The following is a 21,582-nucleotide window of genomic DNA, read 5'->3' on the forward strand; positions in this document are numbered from 1 at the left end:
GTCTTTCTTTTTATAGCTGAGCAGTATTCCACTGTGTATACACCACATTTTCTTTACCCATTCATGTGTCCAAGGACACGTAGTTTGTTTCCAGGTCTCAGCTATTCTGAAAAATGCAGCAATGAACGTGGGGTACAGATGTCTCTTTCAGATAGTGATTTCCTTATGCAAAGTGAGATGAGTCAGACAGAGAGAGACAAACACTGTGTGATCTCACTATGTGTGGAATCTCAAAAACATGAAATAAAAAACTGATAGAAATAGAGATCAGATCTGTGGTTGCCAGAGTTGGGGTAGGAGGTGGGGGAACTGAGTGAAGGGGCTCAAAAGGTACAAACATCCAGGACCAGCCCAGTGGCCAAGTGGTTAAGGTCCTGTGCTCCGCTTCAGTTGCCGAGGGTTTCACTGGTTCGAATCCTGGGCGCAGACATGGCACTGGTCATCAAACCATGCTGAGGTGGCGTCCCACAAACCACAACTAGAAGGACCCACAACTAAAAATACACAATAATGTACTGGGGGCGCTTTGGGGAGAAAAAGGAAAAATAAAAATTTTTTTTAAAAAAAGGTAAAAATTCCAGTTATAAGTTCAGAGATGAAATGTACAGCATGATGACTACAGCTGACAACACTGTTCTGTGTTTTGGAAATTTGCTAAGAGAGTAGATCTTAAAAGTTCTCACCACAAAGAAATAAAGTTTGTAACTATATGAGGGGATGGATGTTAACTAGACCTATTGTGGTGATCATTTCACAGTACATACAGACACCAAATCAGTAATGTTGTCCAACTTAAACTTATACCATGTTATATGACAATTGTATCTCAATAAACCTGGGGAAAGAGGAGGACAGCAGGGGCAGGAAGCTGAGTGGACAGTGGCAGAGGAGAGTGCCTGAGGCCGAGGCCCGACTCCAGCGCTAACCTGCCGGGTGCTCTGCAGGAGTCTCTGGGCCTCTGGGGCCCCGTGTTCTTCATCGGTAACGTCCCTGCTCTCTCCCAGCACTGCTGTCCCCGAGGGGTGAGGCTGCTCAGGCCAAGGTGACAGAGGATCCGAAGGGCCTGGTCAGATGACCCTGACCCTCTGGGCCCTCACAGTGCACTTCACTGAGTGGTCAGAGGGCTCTGGCAGAAGTGGCCTCCTTCCCAAGGGACTGAAGTTGGTTTACTAGATGGGGCCATTTTAACCTCTGACATGGCTGATTAAACTTTCAGTTCTGTGAGGAAAAGCAAAACTATCAATCCAAGTTTATGACAATGTCAGAGACGTGGCTGATGAATACTGAACACAGAGTGAACAACCATTGTCGGCCCAGGGTAGAAACTTCAGGATCATTCTAGACCTTTCCGTCTTTCATTCCCATAATGGTGACCGCAGCTGGCACATCATCAGCCTTCCTCGGTCCAGGGCTCACCTGAACCGAGTTCTCGAACCCTCCAACAGCCCACGAGGCAGGATGGCTGTTCCTGCTCTGCAGGCAAGGGAGCTGAGCTGAGAGAGGCGCTCACTCAGGCGGCTCAGGGGTCCACAGAGTCCCCTCCACTGGCTCTCAGTTCCCCAGCACCTGGTCAAGTCTGTCCCCTCCCCAGCCCAGCCTGTCTGCCTGTCCTGCTGCTGCTGCCCAGACCCACAGCGTCTCTCACCTGGCCAGCTGCCACTGTCCCACAGGCAGTCCCCACAGGTGTCCCTGGGCCTCGTAGTCTTCAGGGCACCAGGGCCTCATAGCCTCCTGAGCCCTCCCCTCCCCATCTGCTTGGCTGGGTCACTCCCCGCTCTGCCTAGGAAAGCCCTCCTGCCTTCTCTGCCTGGCAGAGCCCCTCATCCCAGACACTCCTCCCAGGAGGGTGGGCTCCTGGCTGGGATTCCCGACACTCCTCGTGTGCCCTTTGGAAACTTCAGTATCATCTGTCAGTGTTGTGGGTGTGAAGGACTGGCTTGGCATGTTTGTGTCCTCTGCTCCCAGGGGGACAGGGACCCTGTCACAGTGAGATGTGGCACATGCCAGGTAACTTCGGTGCTCTGTAACCAGACCCCTGGAAATCACCCCTACTTGCTGTGTGACCTAGGGTAAATCATTGAACCTCTCTGTGCCTCAGATTCCTCATCTGAATGCTACCCACCCTGCATGGCTGTCACAGGGGTTGAGTGAAGAAGTACAGCACCTCCAGCAGCCCCGGGCACCCAGTGCTGTTGGGGGTCCCGTCCCCGGGTGTCGGCATCCTCGTGGGCTCTCACAGACAGTGTGTGGGCTGAGGGAAGTCCTGGAAGCTGAGTGCTCTGCGTGGACCTCACCTCTCAGGGCCATCTGTAGAGCCTGCACTGGGACTGTCCCCACGTTACTGTGAGGGACAAAAGTGGTCCCAGCCAGGAGCCCCGGGTCTGCCTGCAGCACCCCTGCTCTTAGAGGCTGCCGTGACCGGGGACAATGGCGACGGAACACAGGCCTCTGAGTCACAGAGAGTGAGGAAGTCACTGTAAATCTGTTTTTCCAAATCACGTTATTTTAACTGCTGTGGGCTGATGCCCACGTGAGCAGGGACACTCAGCTGGGCTAGAAGCACTTTGTCCCCTGAAAGGCCCCATTGTGACCCCGAACCTGCCCCAAGTGATTCCCGGATCAACAGGCCCTTGTGTGGGCCCCGCAGGCCTGCTCACTCCACCCCCGGTTAGCGTGAGGACCCTCTGCTCCTCTGTAAGGTCAGCACAGGAGCCTTAAACCCCCATTTGGGCTGCTGCTGGGCTCTGATCAGAGATGCTTCTTAGAGTTTGGTTCTAGGATGTCGATGAAGCTCAGCTCCTGTAAACTGCGTCCTCTCCAGGAGAAGGGCAGGTCCAGTGGGACCGACTGTGAGCAGAACAGGGGCCAGCGGGCTGGTCCCAGAGGAGGACTGCATGTGGATGAAGCCCCTCCCAGGCCACCCTGCCCTGCCCTGGGAAGGCCACCAGGAGAATGCCCCCAGGAGGTGCCCCAGAGCCCCATGAACAAGGGGGCCCCAGGCACTGCAGTCACAGATGACAGCCTCCAACACGTCCTGGGTGGACGTGACCCACAGCTGCCTCTCGCTGTGGGCCCTCCCCTGACGCACACCCTCAGCATATTTGTGGGGACTGTGGTTTGTTCTCTCCTGCAAGCTTTGGCTCTTGGTCACATCGGAGACATCAGCTTCTTCTTGATCCTTTCTCAGGCCCGTGGAGGCATTCAGCTCTTTGTTCCAGGAGCTTAAAAACACCCAGTTCCTCGCCTTCTTTACAAAGCATCAGCTGGTTGGGGTGGGCCTTTGGCTTTTTGGGGGCTGCAAAGTGGTACTCGGCAGGTGCCTGAACTGGCATTGTCATGACTTTGCAGCTCACAGCAGCCAGCCCCTTTCATTAAGGACCTGGACTTGGCCACACGGCCTGCTGCTGACCCTGCCCATGGTCTAGAGCTGTCCCAGCCTGGCTTCATCTCCCGCTGAATGTCCACTACAAGGTCTTGTCGCACTGTCACTTCCTGAGGGCTGGAGGGCTGACCAGCATGAGGACAGGTCTGGGCTCCCTAGGGCAGTCAGCGAGCCCAGGGCCCCCAGGACAGAAGGAGCAGGCCCTAAATCCAGCTCCAATTCTCCCCAGTGGAGTGAAACTGCTTTCTCACCTATAAAAGGACAGTTGTGGCATCTCCTGTGGCCACAGGAGGATGACAGGAGGCTTCAGAGATGTAAGGTCCTTATTCAGTGCCGGGGCCAAGGCAAGAGCTCAAAAACAGCAGGGAAGATGGTTACCTAGGTGCAGACATAGGTCCTTTGGGCTGTTGTGTTTGGGTGTTGATGCTTCCTGACCTTTGCTCCAAGACAGGGCCACCAAGCAGGCAACATCTAAGGAATGTCCCACTTGTCCTTGGTGTGCCACCAAGCTATGTCCCAGAGGAGGCTCCCTCCTGCCCAAGACCCAGAGGCAAAGAGGTGAGGCATGCCAACCGCAAGAAGCTTTGGGGGCCAGACACCATCCTGCATCTGCAGGGACCAATGGTCCCAGCACACAGTAGGTGCTCACTTCACAGCCCCTTCTCTGCAGTCTGACACCTTTCATCTATTGCACAGCAGGCTCCTTAAATGCCCCTTCCCCAGCTCCTTCCTCCCCAGGCACGTGGGCTTCCAGGGGTCTGTGCCCCAGCAGGAGGCCTGCCCATCAGCCAGCATTTGAACTTGCAAACACTCCCCAAGGAGCTGGATGCAGACAGAGCTGAGCAATGAGATGCATGAGCAAGGGATCTGGACCAGGGCGGGTTCGGGGAGAAGGGTGGTCTGGGGGAAGGAAAAGCAAGACCAGGAGAGGGCATGTTTGAGGCTACCCATCCCAGTAACAGCCAAGGGGAATAGGATGCAAGTCAAACACCAAATGAAACTGCAAATTTCACAGTGACTCAGGATGGGAGGGAGGAGAGTCATGTCAGAGCATCATCTGCAAAGACTTGGATCAATAAGGGTTTTATCCTGAAACTAATTTGCAACTGAAAAGTAGAAAATAGAGAAAGATCATATCAAAGTTTCTTTAAAGAGAATGAGTAAAATTTCAAAACATTGAGGAACTCTTGGAAATTCAACTAAGCCTTTGGTTTCTTCTTTTGGATGAGGGTCAGCAGTGCCCCTCTGTCAGCATCACGGTGCAGGCTCCCAGGACTGTGACAGGTAGTTTTGTCGAAAAAACAAGACTTGTGTCAATCGATACTTTGTGAATTTTCTTACACATGTGACAAACTTCCTATCATTTCTTAACTTGTACTGTAATTTTTCAGTATCAAGCCCCAATCAGACCTTCTGCTCCTAATTTATGATGAAGTTTTTACTTAAGTTTTATTTTCTGTAGACTCACCAAAAGTGGCCCTTTTCTGGAATAATTATCCTGGGATAACAGAGGACGTCCTGGAGATGCCACTGAGACCCTCTTTAGTCATGGGGTCCCCAAGGTGGGAGGGAAGGAAAATGTCAACTAGTCAAACCTCCTCCTGAGGCTGGAAGCTTTGCTCTCGTGGCACGAGCCAGAGGTAAGCCAGCCCTGCCCATCCGCCTCCACGGCTGGGGTCTGACCAGTTTCTGAGGCTCCTGGTCTAGAGCCCCAGCTCTGGGACATCACGGATTCTTTGAGTGACGGGATGAAGGAGCACTTCATGCCAGGAGCTGACTGTCAGGATTCCTCACTGAGGGCCCCTTCCTGTTATCTCCTCTCCTCTCAACCTGGGCATCTCATCCCAGAAATTTGGCACTCAGCACTTGTCACCTCACTTCCTGTCACTCTGCAGTCTGGTCCCCTTTCTCCCCTATGGAGTGGCCCAAGGAAATTCTAAACAGTTTATTATCCACATCACTAACGGGAACAGAACACACAGCCCACTGCCCAAAACATCTCTGATCAGCTTCACAGAGTGAGAGGAAACTTCTACACCTTGTTAGCTTGTGGCTTGAGGACTTTCCAATTGAGCACAGACCCCTTTGTCTTGTAGGAAAAAGACGGGACCCCAGGCTGGGACTTGGCAAGTTTCCAGAGAGGTGAAGCCATCTGAGGCCCCTGGTAGCTGGGGAGGGCGGGAGACCGAGTGTGGGCCTCCCTGAGTGCAGTGACTAAGCACACACAGCTGTCATCTGAACTGCCATTTGATGCCGCCTCTAGAGATTCAGTCTAAGCCAAGGATTCCTCAGAAAGAAAGCTGGAAAGATGGTCCTGATACTGGGGAGTCAAAACAGAACCACAAACACCTGAGAAAAGTATTGAACGCAAAGGCCCTTTATAAAGTATTTCAAAGCTTTATCATCTTCACCGTGGACATCTGCAAGTACTTGTTGGGTGAGTTTTATCCTTATGACAGGGAGAATCTCCATGAAGACTTAGAAACACGCCACCAGATGGGGGCTCAAAAGACCCTGTGGAAGATTCCAGCAGAGAGTTCTCAAGATCCGGTCCAGGGCTCAGCAGGGGATCTTTGTTTCGTGGTCTCTCAGATCACAGTCCCCACACTCCACCCACCGCCCCCTTCCACAAATAGATGACCCTGAAAGACGGCTCAGTAGTTGGAGGTTAAACGCAGCAAGTCCCAACCCTGACAGGAGGGACAGGGGAGAGTCAGCATAACGCCCACAAGACACACAGCGTCGCTCTTCTTTTGGTTTCTTTTTTCCACCATGGAGAGCATTTCTGCACGCTACAATTATACCCCGTAGGACGGCCAATCAGGTAACAGCCGCTGGCTTTCCAACCAATCAAACTGTCTGCAGCAGGAAGCACAGGCATGGATCATGTACAGCAGAGTGGCTAGCAATGAAAACACCTGAAACCAAGACAAATGACCATTAATTGGCACACATGGAGAAAGGGCAAGGCATGGGTCATCCACTCATAATGATGGCCATTAACATGGAGCTCAAGATGACAGAACTGAAGTGTGTGGATCGCCACTGCGTCCCATTACTCACGCAGACATCCTTTCTGGCTGAGCCCACACATGGCCCTGAATGCCTTTGGCACAGAACTCCAGGTGACCTAACAACCCACTGGACGTGGTGTGCAAGGTCAGCCATCTGCCATATCACACCATCATGCTGGTGCCACCAAATGGAAATGGGGTCCTCAGAGGCCCCTCAAATGATACTCACAGGTGAGAACCAGCTGCTCTCCGTGGGAAACTTGCTTCCTCCCCACCAGGAAGAGCCGGGTCCACCAGCTGTGAGCCCAGTGGCCTCAGTTGGAGAACATGAGCACAGCATTTGCTGGCTCTGGTGAAGGTCTCAATGCTGCCTGGACGTCCTCAGACCCATCAGAATGTTATTCTAGGATCATAATCTCACAGACACGGGCGAGGAGCCAGGCTCACAGGACTGAGGGACAGGGACAGGGAGGCGGGATTGTGAAATGCTGCAAAGGAGGGGCTCCTGAGAAAGCTGCTGGGAAGATGCAGTCGGCTGTTTTGACGCTGGGAACAAAGCCCCTGGAAAGGTAGCAATCGGTCACCTGTGGCCTGTCAAGCCCCTGACGAGCTGTGCTCAGTGGACACCATCTACTCCTAAATGCCTGCTGCCCCCGAGTCCAATATCTGCACCTGGATGTCTGACCTGGGACGTGGGGTCAGGAGTGTGCAACCAGGCACAACACTTAGGGGGCTACGCGTCCGTGACTCGTAAAAATGCCCACAGACACCAGCTGTCACCGGGCCTGCCCTCTCCCTGCCCCACACAGGGCAAACCCTTCACTCTCGTTGGCCAAAGGTGATGAGTAAGCCGAGTATTTGATCACACGTCTGAGAGAGCTCATCCGGGAACTCTGAGGCAGCCCACCTTAAAGGAGTGGTCACCATGGGTGAGCAGCCCCCAAAAACACCTCAGACCGTCAGGTGGGAGCAGGTTACTGTCCGGGCATCTCCAGACCCAGCGAGAACCCTTGGCAGAGGAGCCTCAGAAGTCCCCACAGGAACAGGACACAGAGCTTATTTTCCAAGTGAGGGCAAGAAATGGCACCTTGGGGACACGGACAGCAGGGACATGAAGGGACATCCTGAGGCTTTCAGAAACCCCTTTCCCTAAATGGCTGCCATTGTTGCCCCCCACTGTTAGGATCCAGAAACCTCCAGATTTCTGCAGACATTTCCAGCTCCCCTCAGTCGGCTCCCACTAACCCCAGGGATCCTTCGGTGCAGACACTCTGCTGTCAGCAAACGGGGGAGAAGCTCAGCTCCTGAGGCAGGTCCCAGTTAGGGGTCACAGAGGGCGAGAGGCAGGCCAGATGCTCCCAAAGGCCAGGGGTGTGAGGAGAAGGTCTTGAGATACCTCCCACAGCCCAGACGGGCCTCCCCGAGACCATGGGAGGCTGTGTGATGGCTGGGCAGGGTCTGGGGTGAACCCTGAGTGACCAGGACTCCTTCCCCTGTGCACGGACACAGCTGATATTCTGAACAGAAAGGCAGGACTTCACATTGACCCGGGCTCGTGTTCCCCTTGATGGTTTCAGCCCAGCGCCCCTGCCTGCTGAGAACATCGTGATTCTTGGTTCTGGCACTCCTGACTCTGCCTGGGGGCGCTCACATTTCTCCAACTCAGCTAACAGAAAGGGGGACACAATCAATTGTGGACTGGATAAAGAGATGCTGGGATCATCATGAATGGAATACTCTACAGCAACGAGAAGAAACAGTCTGCATCTCCACCCAACAGTGGGACGAGCCTCGCAAACCTAAGGTGGAGAGAAAGAAGCCAGAGAGAAAAGACACACACTGTGCGATTCCATTCACATGAAGTTCAAAAGCAGGAGAAATCAAGCTAGGCAGCTAGGAGTCAGGCCCATGTTCATCCTTGGTGTGGGTGAGCAGTGATGGAGGCAGGACAGGAAGGGGGTTTCTGGGAGCAGTTTATGATGCTCTATTTCTTAATCTGAATGGTGAATATACAGAGGGGTTCACTTTATGGAAATTCATCAAGCTGTGCACTTGCATCCTGCTCACTTCTCTGGATGTGTTACCTTTTGATAAAAACAAATAAAAGAGGAGTCAGCACAGGGTAGAGCCCAATGGTTCTCAGCTAGAGATCTGTCCAGCGGGCAGGGGCATTAATCTACCCCATCTGGGTTGTTTCATCAAGTGCTGACCCACTAGCCATGTTCCTTCTACATGTCCTTACCGTTGTCTGCAATAACTTTACAGAAGTTGTTGGCAAATGCCTTGCTAATTTCTGTTCGGAGAGAAGGCTTCTGGGGTTCAGATAGGGGAGGTATAAGGCTTTCTAGATGAGGGGAGACGAAACAGAGTCATTTGAAGGATGATGGAGGAGGTGGATGACCAGCCTCCCAAGGGAAGGAAGAGCATCCTAGGGGCTGCCCGGCTGTGCTACTGTTTAGAAAACAGCCATCTTGGGAGATGAGCCAATATGGGAGACATTCCCACACTGTGGGACATTTGAGGGGTGCAGGGACCATGAGGTGGCCATATTGATGGACCTGGAGAGCAGGCTGGGAGCTTAGGAGGAGCATGTGGCCTCCTCAGGGCAGGGGACAGGCCCACAGGGACCAGCAGACAAGGCTTTGAGGAACCTTCCCCAGAGCCCAACAGTGCCCACCCTGTGGGATTTCTCTCAGCCTCTGCTCTGTCCTCCCCAAAATGGGGGACAGCACAGCTTTGGCTCCTGGAGCTGACATCCTGTGATCTGTCGTTACCTTTGACCTCGGGATTTCCATAATTCATAGGTTGACCTCTAGAAATCTGAAGAACACTATTTCTGAAACTTTTTCTTATTTTTTAAACATTCCTCCATGCCTAGAAATACATCTGATGTGGTGAGTTACCACATGGGTGCAAGCCCACCATGCACAGCTCTGGGAAAATGTTTATGAAACAATGCATCCTCTTACTCCTGTCTTTCTGACCCATCCCATTAAAACAAAATCCAGGCCATGACCTCACCCACCAGTGGGTCTGGCCCGCAGTGGAGAACGTTCCTTTTAGAGCTCAGACACCTGCACACACATGCCCCCCCAGTCACACACAGTCAGCCCCCACGTTTCTTCTGGCGACGGGGTGAACGAGGCTCAAGCCCTGCTCCCCCCAGGGCTCCTGTGAGGCCTCGGCACGAAGCTGTTCAGTATCCACAGTCCTCGAGGGGAAGGGACAGGAATCGCCGTCCCATTTCACAGAGGAGCAGGCCGAGGCTCAGGGAGCACAGGGGACGTGCACAGGGAGCTGGTGGAGACGTGACCTCTGGCCCCTCCTCCTCCCACAGGTGCTCAGAGCTGTGGGACAGGAGACACCGTCACGAGGAGCCGAGGCCTGATCGCACAGCAAACACCCACAGCTGGGGGTCTGGACTCACTGGGCCCAGAAGGGCCTCCCCACAGCCCAGCCCAGAGCCAGGGCCTGGGGAGACCCCGGCCACTCGATTTTCACCCCAGGCCTCAGTCTCCCGCCCCTGACTGTGCTTCCATGGAAGACCGCTCAGGGGGCCAGGACACCCAGGGGCCCGACTCACTGCTCCAAGCTGGTGCTGAGGGTGCTGACAGGGCACCTGGCCTGACACCAGCCCCGCCCATTCCCGGTGACCTTGGAGCATGTTATCCTGCTCGTGGTGCCCTGGTTCTCCATCTGTGAAATGGGGATGACACAGCGCCCACACCCCAGGGCTGCTGTGAGGGCTCAATACGATGGTTCACGGAGAGCTCGGACGGCGCCGGGCATCAGCGGTCACGTCCTCACACACCCGCCCTCTGCAAAGCCCACCCAGGCCCAGACCCTGGGCCAACCCAGTCCTGGGCAGCGCAGCCCTGACTGGATGACAAAGGGAGTCAGGCATGTGCCCTCCCTTCTCCGGGGTTTTGTGTCTTCATGATGAGGGGAAGGTCTATTTCATTCAAAAGTCGGTGAACTAAAAACAGAGGGGAGGGCTCAGGCAGCCTTCCGCTCAGACCCTGTCAGTGGGTGGTGGGAGCTGTGAGCACCAGCAGGTTCACTGGGGAACTCACCGCAGCAAAGACGTTTTCGAGGTAATGTTCATATAGCAAGTCATATTCCATGGTGCTGGCAACTGAACCTTCTAGCAAGGAGGCGCTGAGGTAAAACAGGGCAGCTATAAAGTGGTAGAATATGTCCTGCAGGGTCATAAAGGGCCATCAGAGAGATGAGGAGCCCAGAAAGAGAGACATGGGGCAGCTGTGGTCCCAGCAGGGCCCGTCCACAACACCTGTCCCCACCAGGCATGGCTCAGGTCCCTTGGTCACCTTCGGCCACTTCCTTTGACTCCCCCCACCCCATCCACCATCACCACACCCTCCAACCCCCCCTCACAGAGGTCGTTTGTCAGCTGAGTTTCATCTCCCTGGTCTGGGGGCAGAGTAAGGACTTCAGTGGAGAAGGGACGCTGCTGTCCCTTGAGGGGGGATCAAGTGAGAGGGCAGCTTGGGACTGAATAGGCAGAAGTTTGTTCTGGACCTGAGAAGTGTCATCCATGGTCACAGTCCTGGTTTGGATGCGGCCTTGGTGACCAGTGCAGGGGAGAGAGGCCCAGGCCATTTCCATTGTTCTTTTGTTGTTCGTTTTTTGGTGGGGAGGATGCAAGGGGCTCCAGCTATGTTTACAAGCAAAAAAGTACTAGACTTGGATTTTGAGTATCCATAGTTTAGAGGTGATTTCACAAGTGTAAGCAGGAGACCTTTTGAGAGTGAGAGGCCTGGCCAAATGGCCCCACCCCCTCCAAGGGATGTAAGGGGCAGGGACCCCTGTGTAAGTTTCACCCTCTTCATGGGCCTCCAGGCAGAATTTATGCAGAACAGAGACCACAGGACATGTCTCTCCCCCACGAAGTCCCTCACTGGTGACCCAGCATTAGAAACCTGTGACTGAGAGCTGGGCAGTAAGCATGGCCTCACACTGGGCAGCCAAGGCCAGCCCCCAGGACCCTGCTCTCAGGAGATGGAAACCAGCCCTCCTGCATGATGGGAGGTGCCAACAGGCCCCTGGTAGGTGCAGGCAGGATGGCAGCGGGGTTGGGCAGCTGGTTATCCACGAAAAAGGCAGTCACACAGGAGGAAGCAGAGCAGACGGTGACAGTCAACCTCTGCCATCACCTTCTCCTGACCTCCCGGCTGCACAGAGCCCCAGGCTGCTGTGCACAGCTCGGAGCTGAAGGCCCAGCCAGCTCAGCCTTGGAACATGGGTGGGAGATGGCTAGAGGGCAGCCTCACCCAGCACTGGAAAAGCCAGCCTCCCAGGGCAGAGGATCCCATCCACCCCCCTCAAATACCCAGGGCTGGGACTCACTAGAAGTTTCCAGGAAGTCTTACTATCACGGACACCAATTATGTACCAGAAGAACAGGGCAGTGGTGCCCACGAAGCAGAACACAGACGCGAACATCACCCAGCCCTGGAGCAGGGGGAGGGGCACCAGGGACGAGGCGATCAGGATCCACACGAGGCCCCCAAAGACCTGCAGAGGGAAGGGGGGCAGGGTGAGCATCGGGCCAGGAGAGCCCACGCCCAGGAAGGGCCAGACCAGAGGGCACGCTGGGGCACGAGGGGCAGAAGAACAGGAAGGAGGCAGAGAACAGCGGGGGGCATTTTCCGCACCAAGAATGACTCTTTCAGCCCCCAAGGCTCTAGCCTGATCTCCAGTCTCAGTCTTTCCCAATCCTCTGCTTCCTTGCTTTTATTCACTTTTTAAATATAATTTTAATTTTTTTATTTAACAAGCATTTCTATCACATTTATATGCCAGGCACTGGCCTAAGCACTTTAAAAATATTAACTCAGTTAATTCTCACACAACCCTATGAGCAAGGTACTGACCCATGTGTCAGGTGGGGAAACAGAGGCACATGGAAGGTAAGTAATTCATTATGCCGAGAAAGGACTTATGCCATCCAGTATTTTCATTAGAAGTGCTAATTCTGAGATATATCCTTCCCAGTATTTTCAATATAAAAATATCCTTTCTTTTATGAAATGGTAGTGAGCAGATGATTCTTTTGGTCTTTATTGTCAAATAAATCAGCCACATTGTGTCATTAGCATTTTTTAAAATAATGGACCCCTTAAATCCCCAAGTCCAGGAAGTGCTCTGAGTACTGGCGTTGGGGCTGGAGAGAGGACCCAGCTCAGCCAGGCTCCTCAGGTGGCCGAGGGTGGCATGAGAGCATCACTCCCCCATCATCACCCAGAAGACACCCCAGTACTGTTCACAGGGTCAGTGAGCCCCAATCAAAGAGAAGTGTAAGGGCAGACGTGGGGGTCACAACACCCCTCAGTGCCACAGTCCCGCTCCCCTGTGGACAAGCTCACCCCAAGCTGGGACTCTCTGTACTTGTCTTCCCTTCTCCTTGTCCCTCTTCATCCCAATGACATCAGCTCAGCCTCATCCGCCATCCCCACCCGGACAAGGACTGTGCTGGATGTGGGCTGGGACATGGGGGAGATGGCTTTGCAGTCATAGGTTCCAAGGTACTGTGACCCTTGGCACATCCTCCTGAGCATCTGGGGGCTGAGGACAGGCTGCCACCATGTCCTACATCCCCTGTGGTGTGAACTCAAGTGGTCCCTTGACCTCGTCTCCCTGTCCCTGCTGCCCACCTGCTGGGTAAGAGACACCACTGTCCTCACAGGAGTTCTCCAAGCCTCTTAGCTGAGAAGCATCAGGAGAGAATCACATTTGGTAGAAAAATCAGTGTAATGAAGAATCTGGAGTTACCAAAACCAACTTGGGCCTCATGAATGAAATCTGGGAATCTGAGCCCAAAAGACTTCCTCTGTTAATGAACCTGAGATGGCCTGGAGGAAGGCATGTGACAGAGCCAGTGGACCTACTTTACAACTTACAGTCACCAGAGCAAAATCAATTAAACACAAATCCTCAGACTGCCACAGATAAGACATGTGTGTCAATCTCATTCATAGTTGCCTTTAAGATCAAACAGGTCACTTGGCCTTTTCCATCACAGGCACCGACACAGGGACATGAGCCAATAGCTGAGACAGACTTGGACTTAGGAGGCACGAGAGTGTGGCATGGAGAGGAGGGAGGATCGGGCATGCCCATCCCGTGGGCAGAGGCAAGGGCCTGGGACACGCTTCCCCTAGGCATCCTTTGCCTGGTCAACCGGTGACCATCCAAAGAGGACCAATCTAAGCTAGGTCCCCGTTCACGTGCTCTCAGGGAGCCCTGCACTGCCCCTTTGCAGCCTGCAGCACAAGACAGGTGCACGTGGTTAGTCACAAAGTGGCCCTGTCCCTGACCAGGTGAGGGAGGGGGTGAGGTCCCCCTTGCTCAGGGCTGACTCTTGGGTGTGGGACACAGGGAAGAGCCGTACAGCCGTGTGTCAGGGTCCAAGTTAGTTCCCTGGCCTTCAGGGTCTCCTCGGAGATGGGTGTGCCCAAACAAGCGACTGATGGACCAAATCCCAGAGGGGCAGCTGGCGCTACACATGGAGGGGAGAGCCCTCCGTGATGGAATCCCACATGGGACCCAGCGGGCCCGAGGTGCTTGCACGTGGCCAAGGGACATGGTACTGAGGGACACTGAATGCCACTTTGGGAAAACGGTTCTCTTTCTCACTCTCTTCAGTCTTTCTGACTAAGGCAAGTAGAAAGGCTCAGGGGGCAGCCAGGGGTCTGGAGCTCCCCTAGAGCATGAACTCCAAGGACAGGCAGGCAGAGGTGATGTAGAGAAGGGCATGGCTTTTATTTTTAAGTGATATAGTTATTCTGGAAAAATTAACTGTAAAATACATAGGCAGTAAATTAAGGCACGGGGGTACCCGGAAGTGGCACAATCTGAGAAGGTGGCTCTCAGACCCTGGTCTCAGGCTCAGTGCCCTGCACCTCGTTCAGCTCGATTCCTCCCCGTGTGGCTCGGTCAGGAATCAAAGGCAGGAAGAGTGAGGGGAAGTCAGAGCGCAGTCCCCACACTGAGTGCTCATCACAGAGTCTTGAGTGAGCACCAGCGAGATGGGGCCACAGCTTTGGGCTGAGCTCCCGGCCCCCAGTACTGAGGGAAGCTTTGAGGTTACCCCAACTCTCCACCTGCTATGGGTGTGCACTTCCACCAGTGTGAGGAAGACTGTATTCCAGCTCCCTAGGAATGCTCTCTCTCTCACACACACTCTCACACACACACACACATCCTTATGCAAATCCCCGGGGTCTCTGGTAAGAATCCTGCCCACAGGAGCAAAGCCCACCCTGTGCTCCATCCCAACCCTGCCCCCTGGGACTTCAGGACCCTGTCCCACCTCTGGTGCACCACCTTGCAAAGGGCCTTTAAAAATCATGTTGACTTCTTTGTGTGGTTTCTCTGTAGCACTGAGTTTCATTGTAAGATGGCGGGGAGAAGTTCTCTCTCTTTTAGACAGCTTTAATGAGAGAGAACTCACACACTACACAGCTCACCCATGTAAGGTGACAATTCAATGGTTTATGATGATCACAGACATGTGCAGCCATCAGCTCCAGAGCCAATTTTAGGACATTTTCATCACCTCGAAGAAACCCTGTGCCCTTTAGCTACGGCTCCCTCCACCCCTCCAATCCCTAAGCGACCACTGACCCACTTCCCATTTCTATAGATTCCCCTATTCTCAACTTTCACATGAGTTGAATCATATATAAAAGGCAGACTTTTGTGACTGGTTTGTTTGTTTTGGCATAAATGTCTTTCAAGGTGAGACATTCTGTCTCAAGGGGACCTTCACAAAATTTCTGCGGCATCACAGCTCAGCCCACCAGCCATTCTGACCCATCATGTGGGGAGACTGACTGAATGTGGCTCATCTCTCTGGAGCCTTCAACTGGAAAGAGCTGAGGACCCTCTGGTGCCCAGGGACATTCTCATAGGAAACATGCCACCAGGCCCCATCTGTCCAGAAACATATTCTAAGAGACATGTCATGAGAAGGGAATGTCCTCACACAGAGGAAATGATTAACCTCTGGAGGTCTTGCTCCCAGGAGATGAGCAGTGGGCTGCCCTGCACCCCTTACAGCCCTGCCCAGCAGGTGCCCAGGGGAGAAATGCAGGGCGACCTGCACAGGGGACCATCTGGGAGGGGGCTGAGGTGGGTGCAGAACACCCCTGAGAGAGGACGGGTGGAGCAAGGAACAGAGACGAGGCTGAGAACAGAGGGTCTATTCCAGCTGGCCGTCTGTGAGCAGCGCCCTCAACACAGATACGGCTGCTGTGAGAGCTCCAGCACGGATGCGTGCTGGAAGGGGTCACAGCTGGAACAGCTGTGCAGGTGTGAAGGCCCCACTCCTCCCGGGCACATGCCAGCTCCCGCAGCACCTGCACCACACAGCGTCTGCATGGGTGGAGGCGCACGTGAGCCCTGGAGAGGGGCTCTCCCCGCATGTGCTAGAGGGGCTGGAGCACGTGACTCGGCCTCTTGGGCCTCGGCTTCCTCGTCTGTAAATGGCATTTTGCAGCTGTCTCCCAACACTGCGGGCTGGTGCAAACTGGCTGAAACCATGGAGGTGAATGTGAAGCTCTGGCACCGTGCCCAGCACCACCCAACAACTGGGGTAGGACACTGCTCACCCAGGAGGCCCACAGCCCAGTGGAGACAGACGCAGAGGCAGCCCGTTACAATGCAGGATGATGCCCTGCCCCGAGTGGGCCAAGCAGCCTGGACTGGGGCAGGGCCCCATCGAGTCTGGAAGGGAGAGGTGGACGTCACTGGCTGACCTGGCCACAGGGTCACCAAGTAGCTCTCCAGGGGGAGGGAAGAGTACACGCCGAGTCCAGAGGATGCTGGAGCACCAGTGAGGGCTTCCGAAGGCCAGGGAGGCGTGCACGGGGTGGGGGACAAAGAGAGGCAGGAGATGGGGCTCGAGGGAGGGTGAGCCTGAGACAGAACTGATCGCTGGGCCAGTGTGGAGGCCTCCAGGCCCCGCTCAGTGCAAAGCTGGGATTCGGAGTGAATCATGGACACAGCCAGCGCCTGCTGCCCTCTACCTACTCAATGTGCAGAAGATTCTCTGTGTGGGCAGCAACCCCCCCGCCAACTGAAAGGCAGCTTATTGGGAGTCTGAGCTCTGAGGCTACTCCCAAGGTGAACATGGGGAGTGGCATTAAGACCACCTGACCCAGTTTACCTGCTCCAGTTGCTCTGCCCTCCCGAGCCCATCATGAGCAGGCTCCCTCCTTCCAGGGACCTATCGTGCCACCATCCCTCCCAAGGCAGCTTAGATCATGTCCTTTCATCTACACTGAAGGCAAACCCAGGACTCAGGGCCATGAGTCTGTTTGTAGAGAGAGGGACAGAGATTTGGGATTCACAGAGAGAGGAGGGCGTCCAGCTCTGTAGCTGATGTTACCAGGGCGAGGGTGGCCTGGGAGAGGCCCTGCTCAGCCCTCTCCCCGCTTCCCGAAGTCCCCGGGCAGTCTGCTCCCCGTAGCACCCACTAGCCCTCTGCTCCCCAGCACCGGCCGTGAGCATGACAGACGATCGCTGACCAGTGTCGGCCTCCCGCCCGAGGCAGAGGACAGTCACCAGCTCCTGAGGGAAGGACACTCCCCTAGACCACAAAGCTGGGGCTCTCACACAGGCCTGTCCTCACCTTGGTGGAAATGTTTCCCCACCACGACTGTACCCCCTGGATTTACCCGCAGGATGAACAGAAACAAGGAGGTTTCATGAAAAATACGGTAAACCACCTCTAAGAGACAAAGTCTGAAATGTAGACCAGACAGGAGGGGCTTCGGTTCAAGAAAAATAAAAGTTATCAACGGGAGTCACCAAATAGGTGAGCAATGTGGTCAGCCAACAAAACAGGTGTGCACCTGCACACAGTGAGAAGAAACCAGCCATCAACGGCCTGGCACTCCTCTGAGGGTTCCAAGGGTCTCCCTGGAGAATTGGTGGTGACTGTCAGTTTCACCCTCTGTCTGCCCTTGGGGTCAAGGACTCTCTTGTTATTCATATATATTAGCCAGGAGGGAGACAAACCCCTAGCCCCTTTCCTACCAATGCACTCTGAGAACAAATGTCCCAGAGGGCACTGTCTGGGCGGGGACATGGGCAGACTCAGGGTCCAGGTGGGAGACAGACCACAAGCATCGGCCTGCAGGACAAGAAATTGGTGCCCCCAGGTGGGCTTCCAGGTGGAGGCGTTGCATGAGCCAGACCAGAGGGACAGAGGACTTAGCCCCACCATGCCACCTGCACCAAAGGAGCACCATGTATGGAGAGCAGCGAGGACTGTGGGGCTGGTTCTGGAAAGAGTCCTAAGATGTAAAAGCTTGTGGTTCTCTCCCGCCAGGGCCCTCAGTCCAACCCTCCCTGGCTTATCACCAAGCAGCTTCAGGGAGGGATGGAGGCTGGGGAGGTGGGTCACGATTATATGCCAGAGGCTGCCCCCTCCCTGAACAAACGGCCTCCCAAATGGTGATGCACTGACACAGATGACAAATCAGTTTTAAAAGTTTGATCCCAGGCCCACTGGTAACTGGTCCTTTCGTCTTTGAGCAGATGCAGCAATTTGCTTGGCTCCCAGAATTCAGAGATTTCCCTGAACCTAGCCTGGCACTAGGCTGGCAGGGCGGTGCAGAGGGAGGCTCAGGAAGTCCCCACTGCCACAAGAGAAGGCAGGACAGGACTGCCACAGCCCCCTCTTCCCTTTAGCCACCCCATCAGGCTGACCAGGGGCAGCTCCAAGCACAGAAGCCACTGGAAAGCCCTACAGAGGGTGGTGTCTCTACAGTACTTGGGGACCCCAGGGACAAGTCACGTGCGCCCTCCACAGCCACGCCCACCCCCTAATCTCACTCTCCCCCTGCCTCCCGCAGCCTGCCTGGGAAGGGCATCAAAGGTCAAAGGTGGTGGGGATCGGCCTCATGGCCCCTCCTGCAGTTGCCCCCTTTGAGTGTGGATCGGCCAGTTGATTAGAGCAGGTGTTTGACTTATTTCTAAATTAATGATAATTGCACCTAATAGCTCTTGAGCAGGAGCTGCAGGCACCACATGGTTTGAAGAGCTTGCGTACATTACGCTTACTCAGTCCTCACAGCAATCCTTGAGGTGGGTGCTATTACAGCCCCATTTCACTGATGCAGAAACTGAGGCGCAGTGGCCCGCTCACACTCCCACAGCTGCTGAGGGCCAGCTCTGACAGGCTGGTTGTGGAGCCAGGTCAGGACATCCCTTTGTGTGGCAGTCACCCAAGGCCACGCACAGGCAGTTCACCATGAAATCTCCCGTGTGTAGGGCCATTTTGTAAATGGCCATGAGAACAGTAACACGGAGCGAGAGGAGACAGCCCGGCAGCCTTTGTCCTGCTCCCAGCTACCCCAGTCTAGAGAAGCAGAGAAGCCAAATGAGGAGGCGATGGGAGGCAGCCTCCCCTCCCCCACCCTCCACTGGCTAACAGGCTCTGTCCCTTCAGAGGAAAGAACACCAAGGTGTGTGTTCAAGACCAAAAACAAGCAAAAGATCTGAACCCTGAAAGACCTCGCTCGCTCTTCAGCAGACACAGGCCTGGGCTCATCATCCCCGGGTATGTCAACACGACCTTTGTCACCCTGCCCCCACCCCTACTACCAGGGTCAGGATGTGGCCTTCATCTTCTGTCCTTCCTCCTTTGCTCTTTTCCTGGTGTGTCCACCCCAAAGCCTGTGCCCTGGGCCCTCTAAGGGCCTCCTTCAAAGGTGGATCCAGGAGTTGCAGGGTCCTCCCCCTCCTCCTCCTCTTCCTGCCCCCTCCCCTCCAGCCCAACAGCCTTCTAACAGGAGCGGGGCTGGGGCGCAATTTCAGGTCAGCTGAGAGGGGCTGGGTGGCCCTGGGCCTTCCTCTTCCACTGCCTGTGCAGATCAAGGTGTGATGGTGGGTGACAAGGCTTTTATTCCGGTTCCTGCAGATTTTCTCAGGCTCCAGGGCCTTGGTACATTGAAGTGACTCAACACAGGGGTGGTTCTGCCCCAGTGTAGACAGAACAGCAGCTATTAATGAGCTGGGAGTGCTAGAGAGCCTGGAGCAGAGACTCAAGGCCAGTCCATCCCCCCAGGAAGTCATTATGCTGCTGGGGCTCAGCAGGAGCCAACCAGGAACCAGATCTTCCACCAGAATGCAGAGGGCAAGTCAGGGCCCAGGACGCAGAGAACCCAGGGAGCTGCTCCTGCTCCCGGGACAGTCTGCAACCTGTGAGGAGTCGGCCACACTTCCCCATGGCAGCAGTGCTCCAGGGACAAGCTGCCCCACCCACTGTCCTTGTCCATCAGCACCCGAGGAGGACATCTGCTGGGTTATCTCATAGGGCCTGCCCTTGGTGATGTTTGTCCAAAACACTATTTCAACCCAATTCCCTAAACCTCGATTGGTGATACTCCGGCTTCTTTTATTGATTTTTGTAAATGAAATCCTAACCCTGGACAAAGCTGGGCACCTCTACAGGGATGTCACTCTCCGATAAGGGGGTCCTCTGCGTGGCCCATGGGAAGAGGGTGGGAGCGCAGCTTCGGAACCAAGGATGGACCCTGGCCCGCTTCCAACATCTGACCCACTTGCTAATTCGGTTTGTCCACCGAAGTCCTGGAGACTGGTCCCTCCATTGTCGTTGGTTTAAAAAGGGCTAAAGGAGGGGGAGATTTTCCTCACCCTGGCCCCGCTATCCAGATGCTCCTAGGACCCGCAAAACTTGTGGATCTGGTCAGGTCATCTATGCCTAGCCCGCGTGGTAGCACGCAGCACGGCCCATCCCGCCCCCTTCCTGGCTCGGGCTCGCCATCCACTCACAAGCTCAAAGATGAAGAGCACATCGGGGAAGGTGGTGAAGACTTCCCTGCCGCTAGGCAAGCGCTGTCTCCACATGCTGGTTGCAGCCTCGGGGCAGGACCCGCGGCTCCGGCTCCGCGCTGACCGCTCTCTTGCTCAGCGGAGCCCAGTGGACCGGTCCCACTGCGCCTGGCTGAAGAGCAGAAGCGCCCGTGACCCGGAAGGGAGGAGCCCAGGACGCCGCCCACCTTGCCCTGTCTTAGCCAACCCTGTGAGCCCCAAGAGACCCGGCCGCTCTGACTCCGGCGCCGCCTGTACCACCAGAGGGCGCTCAGCGGACTTGCGGAGCTAGGGGCGGGGGATGAGGGCCTGACTCCTGCGTCCCAGCTCTGGGTGCCATCTCCCATGGGGAGCAGGAACAGCCACTTTGCGGAAGCGCTTCGCACGCGTTGCACTCTTGGCAGGGAATCACCATCCCAGAAGAATGAGAACCCTCACTAAGTAGGCTCCAAACTCTCCACCGCAGCACCACTCGGGTCACAATTGCTTTAACTAAGCTGGGTCTCTATTTTTCCACAGGGTGCGTTAATATGAGCGACCTCCGGGTCCAGGCTCACGGTGGGACCAGGTCCTAGTCCTGCCCGCAGCTGCAGGCTGGGGGTCTGCAGGGGCGTTGTCTACACCAGCTCTGATCACGACCCATTCTCCCACTGGGACCCTCACCCTTTCCCTCTATGCAGCTGTTTTTCCCTCCCAGTCCCAACGGAGAGAAGTCAATTCCTGGACACATTTTCCAAAAACAAAACAAAACAAACCAACCCACGCCCATGAGCTGTCCATTCTGACACTCATGGAGAGGGACCAGGCACCTGAAATGAGAACATCCCACTGCTCCTCTGTGAGCCTCCTCGGGGCTGCTGGCCTTGGTGGCCTGAGACGCAGGGTGTCCATCTCCTTCCTCCTAAGGAGACTCTGGTGGGGACAACCACAACTGGAAGGAGGTGAGAAAACCCTCAAGCAAATCCATCCAAAGCTATTTGGCAATTTCTCTGTCAGTACTCAACAATTAAACACGAAGGTCTTCTCAACTCTTAATAACCTCTTCACCTGGCTTTGAAGTTTTTTGTTTGTTTTTTGGCTGGGTTTTCTGCTGGCTGTTTCAAACCTTTGCTGCTAAATTCCTCAGCCTTGGGCCTGTGACTCTGGGGAGAAGGCGCAGCTCCCTGGTGCAGCCCAGTGAGGCTGGTGGGCTGCAGCCTCCTTTGATGAGTCCCAAGAGCCACAAAGGATTTAGGAAGGGCCCTTTCTCTGTGACCCTCATCTCACCTGCCATCTTTGCTTGATGGTCCTCTTCCTGACCACACTCTACCCTCTGCAGGGCAG

General features: G+C 54.9%; 1 protein-coding gene across 1 annotated transcript; it reads right to left on the reverse strand.

Moving 5' to 3' along the window:
• Positions 1 to 5,741: 5,741 nt before the first annotated feature.
• LOC100629216 (myelin and lymphocyte protein) lies at positions 5,742 to 20,422 on the reverse strand. The gene is made up of 4 exons (XM_014731025.3): positions 20,221 to 20,422; positions 11,764 to 11,931; positions 10,470 to 10,595; positions 5,742 to 6,300 (listed from the first exon to the last, which is right to left on the reverse strand). Exons 1-4 carry the CDS (start codon positions 20,293 to 20,295, stop codon positions 6,181 to 6,183), a joined length of 489 nt encoding a protein of 162 aa, XP_014586511.2. The 5' UTR covers positions 20,296 to 20,422; the 3' UTR covers positions 5,742 to 6,180.
• Between the last annotated feature and the right edge of the window lie 1,160 nt (positions 20,423 to 21,582).

The sequence above is a fragment of the Equus caballus genome, chromosome 15 (assembly GCF_041296265.1).
Source record: "Equus caballus isolate H_3958 breed thoroughbred chromosome 15, TB-T2T, whole genome shotgun sequence".
NCBI lineage: Eukaryota > Metazoa > Chordata > Mammalia > Perissodactyla > Equidae > Equus > Equus caballus.

What these genes read in the sequence shown, in the direction of transcription:
- LOC100629216 (XM_014731025.3), bottom strand. Translation starts at nt 20,295, where the DNA reads ATGTGGAGACAGCGCTTGCCTAGCGGCAGGGAAGTCTTCACCACCTTC. An exon ending in AGACTTCCTGGAAACTTCTA is followed by an intron (nt 10,596 to 11,763) that starts GTGAGTCCCAGC and finishes ATGACCCTGCAG; the next exon opens with GACATATTCTACCACTTTAT. An exon ending in TCGAAAACGTCTTTGCTGCG is followed by an intron (nt 6,301 to 10,469) that starts GTGAGTTCCCCA and finishes TCTTGGTTTCAG; the next exon opens with GTGTTTTCATTGCTAGCCAC.